Here is a 15,451-nt window from a genome sequence, read left to right on the forward strand (position 1 = left end):
TGGAATGAAAAAAAAATAGGAGGCTTAATCCCTAAGGAGGAAAAAAAATTTATAGATATAGGTATATATAAACGGTGGAGTATAAATAGAAAAGATAGGAATATAATATAGGATATTCGAAATAAGTAAATTAGGTATGTATAAAGGAAAAAAAATAAAAATCAAAAAAATTTTCAAAAGCAGCGGGGGTCATACCAGCGATCAGCAATGGTGAGCCAAAACGAAATTTAATTAAACATTATAAATTTATTTTTTTTTTTCCGGGTTGAGGAGATTTTTTTTCTATGTTGGTTAGTGTATGGCTTGGCTACGTTTCCATGCATTAAAAGAATGCAGGTAATGCGAGCAAGGCAAGCTTAGCAGAATGGGCACCGAAAAGACCGAAAAGCTTCGAGCGTGTGGAACGCAAGCGTTGCGCTCTCTTATCAGCAGCGGCTGGCCGCTGCGCATGCGTTTTAGATTTTGACGAAGACAGGCGCAAAGGAGAAAATTGAAATTGGGTAACTTACGGCTTTAATACAGTGGTCCCTCGCTGAAAGGCGCCTTTCGTTGTGGAGCTGTGGAAACCATGTTAATGTGTGCCCAGGGCGGAGGGGGATTAGTAAATAGGAGGGTATGAAAAAGGTTTTTTTTTTTTTTTTGTAGTCTGTTACTTTATGATTAAGTTTTTCGGTCTCCAACCCGCAAAAAAATAAATTCCGTTTTGGGAACTTTCACATTCCCGCCTATCGAGGTAGGACTGTGACGCAGAGTTAAGGAAAGTTACATAGTCATATAAGTGCTCAGAAGGAACAAAAAAAAAAAAAAATTACAATTAAAACTACACTATGCTACGAAATCTGGGTCCGGATCCGTGGCGGCGTCTTCTAGGCCGTCGCAGACAGCGAGTTAGCGGCGCATAGGGGGGGGTGATCTCTATGCCCTCTATGCCCTCTATGCGCGTGCGTTAGATATGGCGCAAGGGTTATGGCCGGTGGAGGTTATGTCGCCGGGCAGGTGGATGCTTCAACGACTCCAAAAGGGAAAAAAAAATCTCGGCCCCACACCAAGGTCGACTCCGAAGAGTACTCCCGTCAAGGGTGGGAGTTTGGTGTGGGTGGGGCAGAACTTTGGGAGAGCCGGGTGGCTACCGCTCGGGCCAGGGCCCTATGGGCGAAACAGAACCAAAACCACGAGGGCTAAGAAAAAAATCTAACTTTTCCCTACAGGGCACTTTAACATACCAGTTTTTCGGACTTTTCCACGGAGACACGAGCGTTGGGTTCTCCTGGCAGAGCTGCGGGACGCACGGGTTTGCAACAAGAACAACACTTGCTGGCGAGGCGAGGCAAATATGCACTTTTCGCCAGGGTAGTTTCTTGCCAGTTTTCTCGGCGCACGGTTATTAATTTTCGCCCGATTTTTGCGGCGCGCCCACCGTGTGGGATTTTCCCCGTTCCGTTTTATTTCTTTTCGGTTTGTCTTTGTGGCACTTATTTGGGTTACTTTTCTTTTCTTTTGGGCTTACACGTGGTCGATTTAGGTATATATTTGCTACCGACGCGGAGATAGCCACCGGCTGCACAGATTCAAATTTTCGAAAGAGAACGTTCTGGTGCTTTTGCACTGCTTAAATAAGAGCTTACCGATCTTAAAGCTCGGCTTCGAAAGCTCCGTTGCGATGCGCTGCACAGCACTTACGGCAGCTCAGCTCAGCTGTTCCCTACCTCGAGCTTGCTTGCACCCACCCCAACTATACTATGCCCTGCAGCGATAATTGGCCCAAGGTTATTGCATGCGATATCCGAGCACCATAGCGATAACCTATTTTGAATCGGTATTGTCCAACCGCAACCGTTACACAGGTCTTGTGCGAAGTTGCCGAACGGAAAGGAACTTTTTCCAAGAATTCGGGTTCCAACTGGTTGCTTTAGAAAACCGATTGTAATTCCAATTTTGGAATTCGTAGAACGTTTTCCATTTAGGGGATTAGTCATAAGAAATCTCTTGTGCTTCCAAACAGGTGCCACCTGACTGATAAAGGAGCTACAAGGGAGAGCCCATTGAAAACTAAATTCCAACTAGCGGATTAGCGGATATTCTTATCAAAGCCAGAAGCTATGCCGTTTGGCTATATATAAATTGTTGTGTATATATAAATTTGGTTTCTAATCTATTGTAATCTGTTCCCAGATTAAACGCAAAAGTTCAGGAAGGGCACACAACGGGTGCATGGCACTCGAACTCTATTATATAAGGCACAAAGTACATAGTACATGGGTATACATAAGTACCGATTTCGATTTCTTGAGTCAAACTACAAAAATGGGCCGGCTAGGCTGGGTATTTCCTTGGTGGGCTGCGTAGGAAAGTGCAAGCCGTGGCAGATAAGATTGTTTGATGGATTATAATTTATGACGCCGCTGACAACGGCGTGAAAGGAATCGACAGACACTAGGTGGCCTGACTTTTGCCTACGAGTGCCTACTTGTAGATAGTGATGTATTTTGAGAAGACCTCTCTCTCAGTGGAAACTCACTTTCATTCTGACAGACAAACGTCCAGAGCCAGACACCGCCGAGCACTGTGGTGGCGGTGATGCTGGCCACCTGCCAGGGCTCCCGGGCACCGAAGGCGCGATTGATGCAATCGTTGCCGGAAAACGGGCGCATCTTTCCGCTGCTGAAATGAGAATCGGTTATGGATTTTGCGTTCCGGAGAGTAAGAGCCAAACACTGCCGCACGCGCACGCCTCTGGCAAATAACTGATTCGAAGCGTGAATGTGGGCTACAAAGTGGTCGACTAAACGCTGATAAAGGTCTGGGCATGTAGTATCTCTCGAATTTAGTTGATACGATACGCCACTATGCTATATTATTGCACCAGCTGATGCAGGCACGCAATGAAAACAAAGGCTCGGCTAAGTGTTTGATGAGGCGGCTGGTGCGTTGTCGGTTACTCACCTCTGTAATCTGTAATCAGGCTTGTTATAATGCAATTAACTTTATCGTTGTTTTCGCAACAAAGGTTTACAATTGAAAAAAAAGGAAATCAACTGTGTAAACAAATGGATTTTCCTTTTGCCCGCGCGTTCACCGCTGTTTACCAGAAAAAATCGTTGGAGAGAAAACTTACACGGTTACTACACATTTACTACTCACTTTCCACATAATGGAAGAAAAAAGAGGGTGTGTTCAACAGCTAGAACGGCCTAGAAAATCCAACGGATTAAGGTAAAATCCACCCCATTGGCCCAATATACCTTGAAGAAACAAAGCCGATTGCCCTCACACGAGAGGTGCATTTCCTACGAACATTGCAATTGGCATTGGCTGTTTTTGCCTGTTGTCCATACCCTTTTTTATAGACCATTCAAATTTACGGCTAATTTTTTCGTTGCAGGAGAGCTGCAGTGTGACCGTCTGACCCACAGAAATACTGCAAACATACCAATGAAAAAAATGAACTTAGCGCCCGTGAGCCTCATTTATTTCAATTGGATAACAATTTGAGTTAAACCGCTGAAAATATTACCAATAATAGTACAAATAATTGCTCTTGTGGGTCCACCCCATCCTTAATTTGTTCATATAAAAATACCACGATATCTTGCTATGATCCGCCTCTTTGCCACCCTGGCCTATCGTTCCCAGCTAGCTCACGGTGAAGTCAGGGGTGTTTCCGACCCGATAAGCCAGTGGACGGGGTTATGTGGGGACACAAACGTGTCTCCAGTCGGTGTTCCGCTGGATTCCTTGGTGCCGGTGCTCCGCTGACGGTTCTCGCATCAGGTTTTCGGCCTGGCCAGTACCGTGCTGCTTCTGCCGATGTCCGCCGCTTCCGCTGATGTTGATGCCTGCCGCTGATGTCTTGGTGGGATCGTCGTCTCCACGATCACCAATTTTGCGGCCTCCACTATTCTCCACCGGAAAACCTCCCTTTTTTCTTCCTCGCCCCGTTTCCTTTTCTCCCACGCAACTCTGCCACTGCTTCCCAGGTTCCACTATAGATGCCGCTGTCTCTTTCTTCTCCAGCCCTGATACCTATCGGCTCTCTCCAAAACCGCCCATAACACCACACTACCGTTTCCAGGATTACTCCGCCGAAACGGGAGTGCCAAGCAGGCGGGCTTTTTCAATTAAGGGGCCCCAAACGTAGGCCATCGCCCACACACTGAGATTGAGAGTCTCTGGCTCCATCGACTGAGATGCCTGGGCTACTGCTTCAGATCCTTTGCGTGAAACACCCCAATACGTGAGCCTTGCAACGTCTCCAGCTCGTACAGACTGTTGCCCATACTCCGGATAACTCGGCACTTGACGTATTTTGGGCTGAACTTCGCGTTGATGTTGTCTTTAAATTTGCTCAACACGAAATTCCGCTTATATATCTCCTGACCCGGTGAGTACCTAATTTCTCGAGCTTTTCGATTATACCTGTTCTTCGCTCTGTTGTAGGCTTCATGAGAGTTTCCTCGGACCTCATCTCGGACTATTTCCATCTTGTCACTCCTCGCCAAGGGGGACATTTGTGCATCATTTACGGCGCCCAGTCTGCGTGCCAATTTATAATCTCGGTCGCTAGTAAACATGTGCTGCCCAAACAACACAAAGTATGGCGACGTCCCGATACCCGTGTGTATAACGCTCCTAGCCACACACTGGATCTCCGTCAGCTTCTCGTCCCAGCGCGTGTGATCCTCACTAGCATATGTCCTTATTGCTGCCAGTACAGTCTTGTTCACTCGTTCGGCCGCGTTCGCCTGCGGTGCATAGTTCCCCGACTTCAGGTGCGTTATGCTTCTCCTATCCAGGAATTGAGAGAATTCAGCTGACACAAACTGCTTTCCATTATCGGTATGCACTATTTCAGGCACGCCAAACTGCGCGAGACCTCGGCGTGCAAGAATCGGATCACGGCCGAAGACGTCGCCTTAGGCAAAGCCATCAACCAGACATATCTGGACATGTGATCGAGGACTATTAGTATGACTACATTGCCACTTCGAGTCCTCGGATATGGACCCAGGAAATCCAGGTACAGTTTTTGAATCGTCCTCTCGGTTCTGGGTTCGGCCCCCATGAGTGGACGGTGAACCTGTGTTGAATGTTTTGTTTCTTTGCAGGTGTCACAATCAGCCACATATGCCTTCACCTGCACGATCATCCGGGGCCAATAATAGAACTGTCGCAGCCGTCCCAGTGTCCTCGCGATTCCTCCATGCATTGCCACATCGCTGTCGTGAGCCTGTTGGATCAGTGTGCTCGTCAGGGCTTCCGGGATCCATAGCTTCCACGAAAACTCCTCTAATTCCGGCCGGCCAAATTGTGTGCGCTTAAACAGCAGTCCTTCCTCCACCTTCAGGTCTGGGAACTCATCCTCATCGCTCTGGACCGACTCGATTTTTCTTCGGTATTCTTCATCCTCGAAGGCTGTGGTGTCGAACTTCAGGAAGGCGATAGCGTCAACGTCAAAGGGACGTGACAGCATATCGGCGACGATATTTTCCTTTCCTTTGCGATGCTCGATTTCGAAGTCATAAGCCTGGAGAGCCAACGACCACCTGGCTAGCCTCCCATCCAGTGCTTTGAATCGCATGAGCCACTGCAAACTCGCGTGATCTGTTATCACCGTTAATGGCGTCAGTTCTACGTATGCACGGAACTTCTCTATGGCTCTTACCGCCGCCAGACACTCCTTCTCGGGTACGCTATAGTTGAGCTGTGCCCCTCTTAGCTTCGCCGAAAAGAATGCGATCGGGTGCTCTGCTCCTTCATCATCCCTCTGGAAGAGAACTGCTCCAATCCCCACGTGACTCGCATCACACTGGATGAAGAAGTGGTTCTTAAAGTCTGGGTGATGTAGCACGGGGGCGCTGGTAAGTGCTTTTTTGAGCTCCTCGAACGATTTTCCTGCCTCCTCCGTCAGCTTAAATTGCCCTTTTCCTTTCAGACAGTCTTTCAGAGGAGCCGAGAGTGCCGAGAAATTTCGCCGATACCAGCCAGCTGTCCCCAAACATCTCCGGATTTGTCTCACGTTCCTTGGCATTGGTATTTGGGTGATCGCCTGTACTTTCTCCGGATCTGTCCTAAGTGCGCCGTCGCCTACGATGTACCCTAAATACTTTAAATATTTATAGCCGAATTTCGATTTTTTTCTTCCAATTGTCAGGTTTGCCTCCTTGAGACACTTGGCCACTTCCTCTAACAGGTGTATATGCTCATCAAACGTCCGGGAAATAACTAGTAGATCGTCTAAGTATACAGAGACATGGCTTCAGAGTCGTTGTGGAATTACTCGATCCATCAACCGACACAGCCGTTGGGCTGCATTGCACAACCCGAAGGGCATCGATTTAAATTGATAGAGTGGTCTGCCCGGCACCGTGAATGCTGTGTACGGCCGACTTTCAGGCTCCAGATCTATCTGCCAAAATGCTCCACGGGCTCTCGCTGGTTTCGATGACTCCGAGACGCAACATTTCGTCCACCTCGGCAAACAACAGCTCTTGCACCGCGGGAGATATCGGGTAGAATCGCTCCTTTACGGGTACGGCTCCCTCGATTAATTGAATTTCGAGCCTTTCGAGCGTCGTTCTTCCCAAACCATGTGTGTCGAATGCCCTGAAGTTGTTCTTCACCTGGTCCAGACGTGTCTGCTGCGTGTGCGTCAACTCGTGCGGTTCCGTTGGTCTACTCCTAGTCAGCACCTAAGCATCAATTTCGGCTAATTCCTTGTGTCGTTCTAAGCCAACTATATGCGGAGCCAGACCAAACTTCCGCCAGAAATCGACCCCTAGGTACAGCGGTTGTTTCAGCGAGGGACACAGGAACAACTCCATAGTCTGCTTCTGGCCTCCATACGTCATTACCGTCGACACATGTCCCAGTATTTTATGAGGAGTGCCGCCCGCTGTTTGTACTGAGAATTTCTTTATGTCTTGAAGTTTCAGCTCCAATTCTCCTATCAGAGAATCCCCAGAAGGCTCACCGATGCCCCTGTATCCAGTAGTCCCATCAGCGTCCTCGGGCCCAACTTCACTCGTGCGAATGGCCTGTCATCCTGACGAATTGCCGAGTGGACTGCAGCACACACCTGGAGCCGCCTCCTCTTGCGCCCCTGAAACCTGTCCCGAGCCCGCTGTGCTCTGACTGCTCCCGTTCGGATACTCTCATCGACTTCGTCCCCCATTATCCGATTCCTGGCCTGTTCGTACTGCCGCTGTCTTTCCTTTATCGGCTTGCGCTCGGACCATCTAGCTTCGGGTAATACCGCTTGGTTAACCTTATATATGGTAGTGTAAATATTCTTATTGCTACTTCTTTCCTTAGGGGTATCTAATTTAACGTTGGGGGGCCTATCTATTGGCTGCTTCGCGGCGACGTGGAACTCGACTCCTCCAATTGCGTCGTGCTCCTTTTCGCGTTTCCCGGCCGACATTTAGGGCATTTAGGGAGGATGACCCCGGCCAGCCCGCACTTGTAGCAGAACAGGTTACGCACGGCCGACTCACACTCAAAATAGGTGTGACCCGGCTGAGCGCAATTCCAGCACTTCAGCTGGGTGCGGTCGCCTCCGGATTCCCTTGTCCTATGGACAGCATCCAATGCCTCGGTCTGTTCCTCCGGGTCGTGAGTGTTCGCATCCAATTCATGTACTTTGTGATCTTCCCTGCGCCTACTACCCCCATGGTCTGGACCGCTCCTTGTCCATCGCGTCGCCAGCAGTTTCTCGGCGTCCGCACACTCTTCTCGCAGCTTCTGTAGATTTGGTATCTGCATTGGATAAATCACCCTCGAAATTGCATCCCTAATATTGATCTTTATGATCTTTATTAGATCATAATCCGAGAACGGATTCAGCAATCTCGACCTTAACACCAACATCTCCTGGATGTACTGGTCCGCCGACTCCCCGTGGCGTTGTCGGCGTTCCCTGAGCTCTTGCTCTCGCTCGAACTCTGTCCGACGAACTTGAAACTGCTGCTGGAGACCATATCTCAGATTCGGCCAGTCCGGCATTCCTACCGTCCGAACATGCATCCAGTACCAATCCCTTGCGTGGCCACTGACCAATGTGTGAAAGGCTTTCAACACCTCCGCCCACGGTACCTGATACGACGTCTGTAGATGCTCACCCGGAATATGAATTCCGCCACAGGCATCCCCTTTGGATCGCCGTCGAAGCTAAGTCCCCATCTTCGTATCTGCACTTGCTCCTGCCTAGCCTCTCCGAAACTCGGTCGATTCCTGTTAGGGTTTGCTCCTGCGCCCATACCGTTGAACAGCCACTCCTCCACGGGTCTCTGATCGGCTTGGGTCCTCTGATCGGCCTCCAATGTTCGGTTGTTCACGAACAAGTGCGTTGGATGTGCTTGCTGGTTCGCGGGTGCTTCCTGTTGACCTCCTCCCAGACTGGTTGCATTTGATCCCCGATTCCTTCCATTCGCATCACTCGCCGTTCGCTCCGCTTTTAACGAACCCACCACAGCGTTGATCTCTCGCATGAACTCTAGCATGTCCGCTTGCATTGACGATCTCAGCGCTTCCATTTGCTGCCCGAGCGACGGTCGGTAGGTCTCCTGTGCTTGGGCTAAGGCTGCGTTCACGGCTGAGCTTAACTCGGACGGTAACACCAGGTCCTTACGGGTTCGCTGTTGACCTCCTACCGCTCCGACCTCTGGGTCCTCCTGGTACAACCCCGCATGTACGTTTTCCGCCACTTGCGACGGCCCTTCCGGCCTACTGCCGGCTTTACCGTCCTGGAACCGAGTCGTCGGCATGTTGTACGGCTGGTACCTGCGCTGTGCCTCTGGGCTACGCCTTGTCTTTCCCGAGCCTTTAAAAATCTCCGGGTCACTCATCAACCAATTTTCCTAACGTACTCCTTTCCATCGTCTATTCCCTATTTACTTAACTTGGTAATACATTAATTGGATTGTTTATTATCTGACTACCCTACTCCACTAAACACCTAGTTCCTGGCTACGTAATCCTCAAAACCTTCAATCGTAACAAGAAAACAAATAAATAAATAGTGAAATAAATAAGTAAGCGAGGGAGGGGGGGGGGGGGGGGGGTTGGTGTTGGACACAAACGTGTCTCCAGTCGGTGTTCCGCTGGATTCCTTGGTGCCGGTGCTCCGCTGACGGTTCTCGCACCAGGTTTTCGGCATGGCCAGTACCTCTGCCAGCTGCGGAATCGGAATCACCATGCAGATTCGCACCTTTGTCAACCATCTGGGTCGCAAGCGCTGTCCGCACATCACCATCGTGGAGAAGAACAAGTGCATGCGGCCACACTGCACCTACGAGCAAGTGGAGCTGCCCGATCCGACTTGTCCCACCACACAAAGGAGTGATTGGAGCCCGTGCTCAGCCACCTGTGGTCGCGGCGTGACCATCCGCTCCCGTCTCTTGTTGCTGGAGAACGGACCCGAGAAGAAGAACTGCACGCAGCGAATGGAGCTGCATCAACAGAAGGAGTGTGTTAACCCGCAGGACTGCCACATCAATATGGAGCTGGCCAAGGACATTTGCGTTCAACAGCCGGACTCTGGTCCTTGCCGCGGCAGCTACCAGCGCTACGCCTTCAATCCGCACACCCATCGCTGCGATGCGTTCAGCTACGGCGGTTGCCGTGGAAACCGGAACAACTTCCTTACGGAGAACGACTGTCTGCACACGTGCAGCATGACAGGCTCCGCCTCGAGCACAGCTCACCAGGATGGCAATCTACCCAAAGGCTGCATCATGTCCGAGTGGGAAAATTGGTCGGCCTGTAGCGTCAGCTGCGGCCTCGGCTTCTCCGAGGCCCATCGCTTTGTCATAAGCGAGCCGAAGCATGGCGGCCAGTCCTGTCCCAAGCGTTTGGTCAAACATCGTCGCCAATTACTCAATATACGTCTCCACAGAGATTCAAATAAACACAATTACATATTTTCACCTATTTTCTATTGATCATCTTAAATACATATATCACACCACACAGTAACGCATGAGATACTGACGGGCCTTCCAGGGGTTGCCATTGGCGCGGTAGATGAGATGCAAGTTGAAGGCCGTCTCGTGCTGAAGTCTCAGAGTGTCCTCATACTCGGCAATCAGTGGATGATGCACGGCCAAGGCCTTTTCGTAGAACTCGACTGCGAGGTGGAGTATATTGGCCTGATGGTAGAAGCTTCCGATATTGTAGAAGATTTCCTGCTGGGCAGCGCACCCGCAGAAATCATCGCCAGCAGACCGGAGTTCTTTGTAGCGCTCGGCAAAGGCCACCGCTTGAGCTACGGCTGCCGACTTCCGGAGCACCTTCTTCTGCAGGGCCAACTGATTGAAGACGACGGCTATGGAAAGCGCTACCAGGGGATCCGGATTCTCGCGCAGCATGGGCACGTACACGTTGAGGGCGTACTTGAATGAACTGCAGTTGAGATGGTAGTGGCCCAGGAAGAGACGCATCTGTTGGTCGACAAGGGGCTTGCGATGCAGGAGACGCCTTATGTAGCGGCAGTACCGCATGTCCTCCCCCTTCTGGACGAGCAGGGAGATCAGGTTCCACAAGTTTATCTGGTCAGTATCATAATCCTTTCAATCTCGTAATGGTAATACGTGAACCTCTTTGTGGTGACCATTGCGAAGCAGAGCTTCTCAGCGGCACTGCTCATGCCATGTGTGTGGGCCGTGCGCATCAGGTCCAGAAACAGATCATACTCATCCTTGATGGTCAGATCGGAGGCCTCTGATGCGGCACTCTTTCCGGGATCCTAAAGATCATTCAATTGAATGGAATTCTTTCGGAATCGAACAAGTAAGTATTTTTGCCTGCAGCTCCGGCTCTGTTGATCCCGTTGCCCCAGCTGCCAGACTTCGCATCTGCATAATGGCCTTTAAGCTCTCGGCGTTGTAGGTACTTCCGCCGTTGGCCGCCGCTATCATTTCCTCGCGATTTTTCAGCTTGATGGAATGTCTACTGAGCAAAACATATCCCACGTCCAGAAACTCTTCGATGCGCCCGATTTGCTTCAACATTACGCATCTTTCGTAGAGCAGGCGAGCAATCAAGGGCTGGCCCTCGACCTCGCCAGACTGCTCCAAGGCCTCGACGGCCTCCTCATGCCGGCCCTGCTGTTTCAGAAGTGCGGACAGCGTGAACTTGGCATCGTAGCAAACGGGGGCTAGATGGACCACTCTCTGGTAGCATTGGATGGCCTCATTGGTGCGATTTAGCTGGCGAAGACACTCTGGATGAGGTAGCCCAAGAGGTGGTGGGCCCGCAGATGGATCAGACTCACACATAGCTTGGCCCTCAGCTCGGGCGCGTAGTCGTCGGGTATGACGCAAAAGTAAATCATCTCCAGGCTCTCCTCCTGATCGTCTTCCAGCTCAAAGTTTGTTCGCTCTCTGAGGCAACTGAGCACCTTGGAGTATCGCTTGTTGATAATCAACAGTTCGAGATACATGTTGAGATCCTCCAGGCTGAAGCGGGCTTCGCATCCACTGTACGCCCCCTCCATGGCCTCGAGAGCTATCGAATGCTTCTCGAGGACGTGAAAGAAACGAGCCACATTCTTCGCCGTGCTAAGGCACGTGCTCTACTCCTCTGGCGGCATCAGGGGCAGCATCTTGAGGTACGTGAACATGGCCGCATTCGTCTCGCCCATTTTCTCCAGCAGCTGGGCTTTTCGGAGCCTTAACAAGTAACCTTTTGGAAGCACTTTGATGGCCTTTGTATAAATAAGACGGGCACGGGCCATGTTGCCCTGCTGCACCAGCAAATCAGAGACTCTTATCCACATGTCGCGACCCTGCGGCTTCAAGTGTGCCGCGAGAGTGGAGAAGTGCAGGAACTTGACCTCGTCGCGATTTTCATAGATCTCGGCGAACGTGGCTCACTGGTCAGCGGGTTCTGGCGGATGATCTCCATGCAAATCCGTTCGGCTGTCTCATACCGACCGTACGCGAAGCTCAGGCTCGCCTCGCCCATCAATCCTTGCAGAGCGGGGCTCAGCTGGCTCTTGCGCCCCAGATTTCCGCCACCGCCGGAGCGAGCACCTTCCTGCTGCTGTCCCACCGGCGGTTTTCGTTGCGCAGACACTGTGGGTTGTTCCTCTGCTTCCTCCTCTCCATTATTTTCATCATCTTCGTCGCTGGGCTCGAGCTTTGTGCAGAAGTCTGGGAATTCTAGGCACTGGACTCCCTGCACATAGCGCTTGATTAGCGCTCCTTACTCCTCGTAGTCGTAGTTCTGGTCACTGTCTTCGGCCTCCCCTGTAGCCATGTCTATGATGTCCACAATCCTGAGGGGCTGCGTCTCCTCGAACTGCTCCAACTCATCGTCCGGCACATCGTTGGTCTCAATTTCCTCAATTAAACGTTGGAGTCGGCCTGGTCCATTGTAAACATTACACACCAGCAAACTTAACCCCCTTAAACCCCCTCAAATTAAACAGGTGAACAGCGTGAGTTACGCCGCAGAAAATAATACTGAACTTTCTCTATCTGTTTTTTTTCTCCGTCCTTTCTCTATACATAAAAAAGGGCAACGATATTTTTTACCAGAACAGCGCTAAAGTTCTTCAAGTTTCTTAATATTCTTGGAGTGCATTTAATACCCAATGGTCTACAATGGGTTAAGTTAATCAACAGGAGATCAAACAAACGGCCCTCGATACTATCGACTGGGTAATCGTTAGAGCTAAAGCTGCGCATCTCTAAGATATTCGCAAGATGTATGATCTGGAGAGGGAGAGCGGAGCAAGTGCGCAATGTGGCCGTATACCGCAAAGTTCGAAATACCGAAGCAGAGCTACCAGACAGAGCTAAGAGTTAACGGAACTTTTTTTTACTGAATGCTTATCGCGCAGTCCCTGTTTTTACTTGTGTATTCTTGTTTTTAGTGGCATCAACACGCATGCACGCAAGAGGAATGAATCTGCAACTTGTAAGTGAGCATGCAGCACAACTAGTGGAAGTTCGCTAATAATGAATTTCAAATTATAGTTAGATCGGCAGCTGTCGCATATAGGCACCGAGGTGGATTTTTGGTTAAAACAAACGGTACAGCTAGCGAAATCGGAACCATTAAACGGAACGAATGCCGGAGAAACTATGCCGGGAATCGGGATACAGAACGGGTAGGTGAGGAGTACCAGGGAGTGCATTTTACTGTTTTCCATTAAATTTTTGCAGGTCATCGGGCTTTACGCGCAACCTGCCGTACCCAATGCGATAATGCTGCAGGCCCAGACAAACAATTTTATGGACGACGATTTGACCGACAATGACGCCATCTTTGCGCATTATTTGAGCACCGAGAAGTTGGAGTTTTACAATGCGTCCTCGGTGATGCTGACTCTGCTTACTATCGAGGATGTGACTACAATGAAGCTGTACTCGCAGCTCATCGAGCCGGATGTGGCGGTTCATAAAGTACATATAAATACATTTCGTGTCGCTCTCTCTGCTAGAGATTCTGTTAATGCCGAGGAAGTGGTGTCCCCGGGAATCGATGAGGTTGTCTTGATACCCAAGTGCAGTTTAATGGCCTCGCCGCTGCCAAAGGAGCTCATATCGGCCCTGTTTCCACATCCGCATGAGCAATTGCCTTTTAAAGATCCGATGCGCCCCCATGTGGCCAGTGTGGAACAGGTCTGCCGCACCAGTGTTCACTTCAAGTTCAGTAGGGGAAAACTTCCAGACGGCAATGTGTTGCAGTCGCAACGCTTTCATGTAATTCTCCGCTCCACGCGTATTCCGTTTCGCTTTATGTACCGCGCTGTCAATATGCTCCCGGAGATGCCAGGTGTCCGTCGTTACCTCTTTCCCTTTCCGAATTGGGTAACCCCAATGATAGAAACCTCGAAGATTTCATTGCATGACTGCAATCTTCCATCTTGGATGCAAATCCAACCGCCGCCCCCGCAAGCTCCTCCAGCACATATTTCGCTGCTGAACGAGACCATAGGCGACAATGAAGAACAGTTGGAGGTGGTGCAGACGATTGTGGCTGGACCCAATCCCAAAGCTCAATTTATAGTGTTCGGACCACCAGGTAAGCATCAGGTATGCTAGCCACAGTCGTAAACAATTCACACCTTCTATCCATTTAGGCACTGGCAAGACCACTACCATTGTGGAGGCCATTCTACAGGTGCGCCTTCGACGACCGCAAAGCCGCATCCTTGTAACAGCTGGTTCGAACTCGGCCTGCGACACGATTGCCATGAAACTGTGCGAGTATATCGAAGGAAACTTTCGGCTCATGTTTTTAAGGGAAAAGCCGCTGATCCGAAACTATTCACGCAGCATATTCATGAAGGTACTGAAATTGGTGCCGCCCTTGCTGCTGAAGAACTCCAATTGCTCGGACCATTTGTTCAAGCATCTACGAGTGCGTAATGTGATTACGTATACCATCATCGTGGCCACATTGGTTACTGTCGGCCGCCTGGCTAACGATGGCTTTGGTGACTTTTTCACCCACATATTCATCGACGAGGCTGGAGCTTCCACCGAGCCGGAGACTATTATGGGCATTGTGGGTGTTAAAAAGAACAAAGATTGTCATGTAATTCTGTCCGGAGATCACAAGCAGCTGGGAGCAGTGATCAAAAGCAGCCGGGCTGCGTCCCTTGGCTTGAATCAATCTCTCATGGAGCGTCTACTGGCATCGAATTGCTACAAGGTAGACGAGAACGGCAACTACGATCGCACCCTTCAGGTGCGTCTGCGTCGTAACTATCGGTCACATCCCGAGATCGTGCGTCTTTTTAACGAGCTCTACTACGGCGGAGAGCTAATCGCAAAGGCTCCGGACGAACAGGTCAACCTTGCCGCTGAATGGGATGTGCTGCCCAATGGCCAGTTCCCCATCATCTTCCAGGCCACACATGGAGTCACCAAAAAGGAGGAGCACACCACCAGCTCCTTCAATTCGCTGGAGGCAGAGGTTCTGTGCTGGTACGTCAAGCGCTTGATAAAAAATGGCCTCGGCCCAAATATAGAGGTAAAGCAGGAAGACATCGGTGTGGTGGCTCCATACACGTCTCAGGGCAACCTAATCATTCGGAAGCTTAAGCGGCAGGGCCTCGGCAATGTGGAAGTTGGCAGCGTGGAGACCTATCAGGGCAGAAAGAAGCTCATCATCATTGCCACTCTGGTGCGTTCGTTCAGCTATATGGGGTTCATGCGTAACCCGCGTCGCATCAATGTGCTCGTTTCGCGGCCCAAGGCGCTGCTCATACTGATTGGTAATCCCGTCACTCTGCGCCATCATCCCGACTTCAAGTTCATCATTGATGAGTGCATCCAACATCAAACGTATCTCTTCAAAAAGAGAGATTCATTGCACTTCGTGGTAAAACATGTGGCTATAAGCGATTTGGAAGATGGCAAAAATGTGAACACTGCAAATCCGAAAAAAGCCTTAGTTAAAGCCAAGCAAGTGATCCCAGAAATGGGTAAGTGCTTAAACT

General features: G+C 50.2%; 3 protein-coding genes and 1 pseudogene across 5 annotated transcripts in view; 2 read left to right on the forward strand and 2 right to left on the reverse strand.

Annotated features, from left to right (window-relative positions):
* LOC117191962 (sphingosine-1-phosphate lyase-like) overlaps nt 1-3,092 on the reverse strand; it is a 31,131-nt gene extending 28,039 nt beyond the window's left edge. The window contains exons 1-2 of the mRNA XM_033396704.1: nt 2,944-3,092; nt 2,519-2,661 (exon numbers count right to left, since the gene is read on the reverse strand). Coding sequence (XP_033252595.1) covers nt 2,519-2,651 — 133 coding nt within the window. The 5' untranslated portion in view covers nt 2,652-2,661; nt 2,944-3,092. The remainder of the gene's footprint in view (nt 1-2,518; nt 2,662-2,943) is intronic.
* The window catches only part of LOC117191958 (putative helicase mov-10-B.2), an 83,721-nt gene that overhangs the window by 67,394 nt on the left and 876 nt on the right, over nt 1-15,451 (forward strand). Inside the window, exons 1-4 of one of the 3 annotated variants that reach the window (XM_033396699.1) lie at nt 12,805-12,918; nt 12,978-13,111; nt 13,167-14,028; nt 14,087-15,436. In XM_033396699.1, the coding sequence (XP_033252590.1) occupies nt 13,209-14,028; nt 14,087-15,436 (2,170 nt within the window). In that variant the 5' untranslated portion in view covers nt 12,805-12,918; nt 12,978-13,111; nt 13,167-13,208. Of the gene's footprint in view, nt 1-12,804; nt 12,919-12,977; nt 13,112-13,166; nt 14,029-14,086; nt 15,437-15,451 lie in introns of those variants that run through there. The other 2 variants (XR_004474122.1, XM_033396698.1) reach the window with 2 other exon arrangements.
* LOC117190455 (spondin-1-like) lies at nt 9,153-9,938 on the forward strand. Its single transcript, XM_033395528.1, has one exon. It carries the CDS (start codon nt 9,153-9,155, stop codon nt 9,936-9,938), a length of 786 nt encoding a protein of 261 aa, XP_033251419.1.
* Nucleotides 9,911-12,686, reverse strand: LOC117190460 (annotated as a pseudogene).

This window comes from Drosophila miranda, assembly GCF_003369915.1.
Source record: "Drosophila miranda strain MSH22 chromosome Y unlocalized genomic scaffold, D.miranda_PacBio2.1 Contig_Y1_pilon, whole genome shotgun sequence".
NCBI classification, from domain to species: Eukaryota; Metazoa; Arthropoda; class Insecta; order Diptera; family Drosophilidae; genus Drosophila; species Drosophila miranda.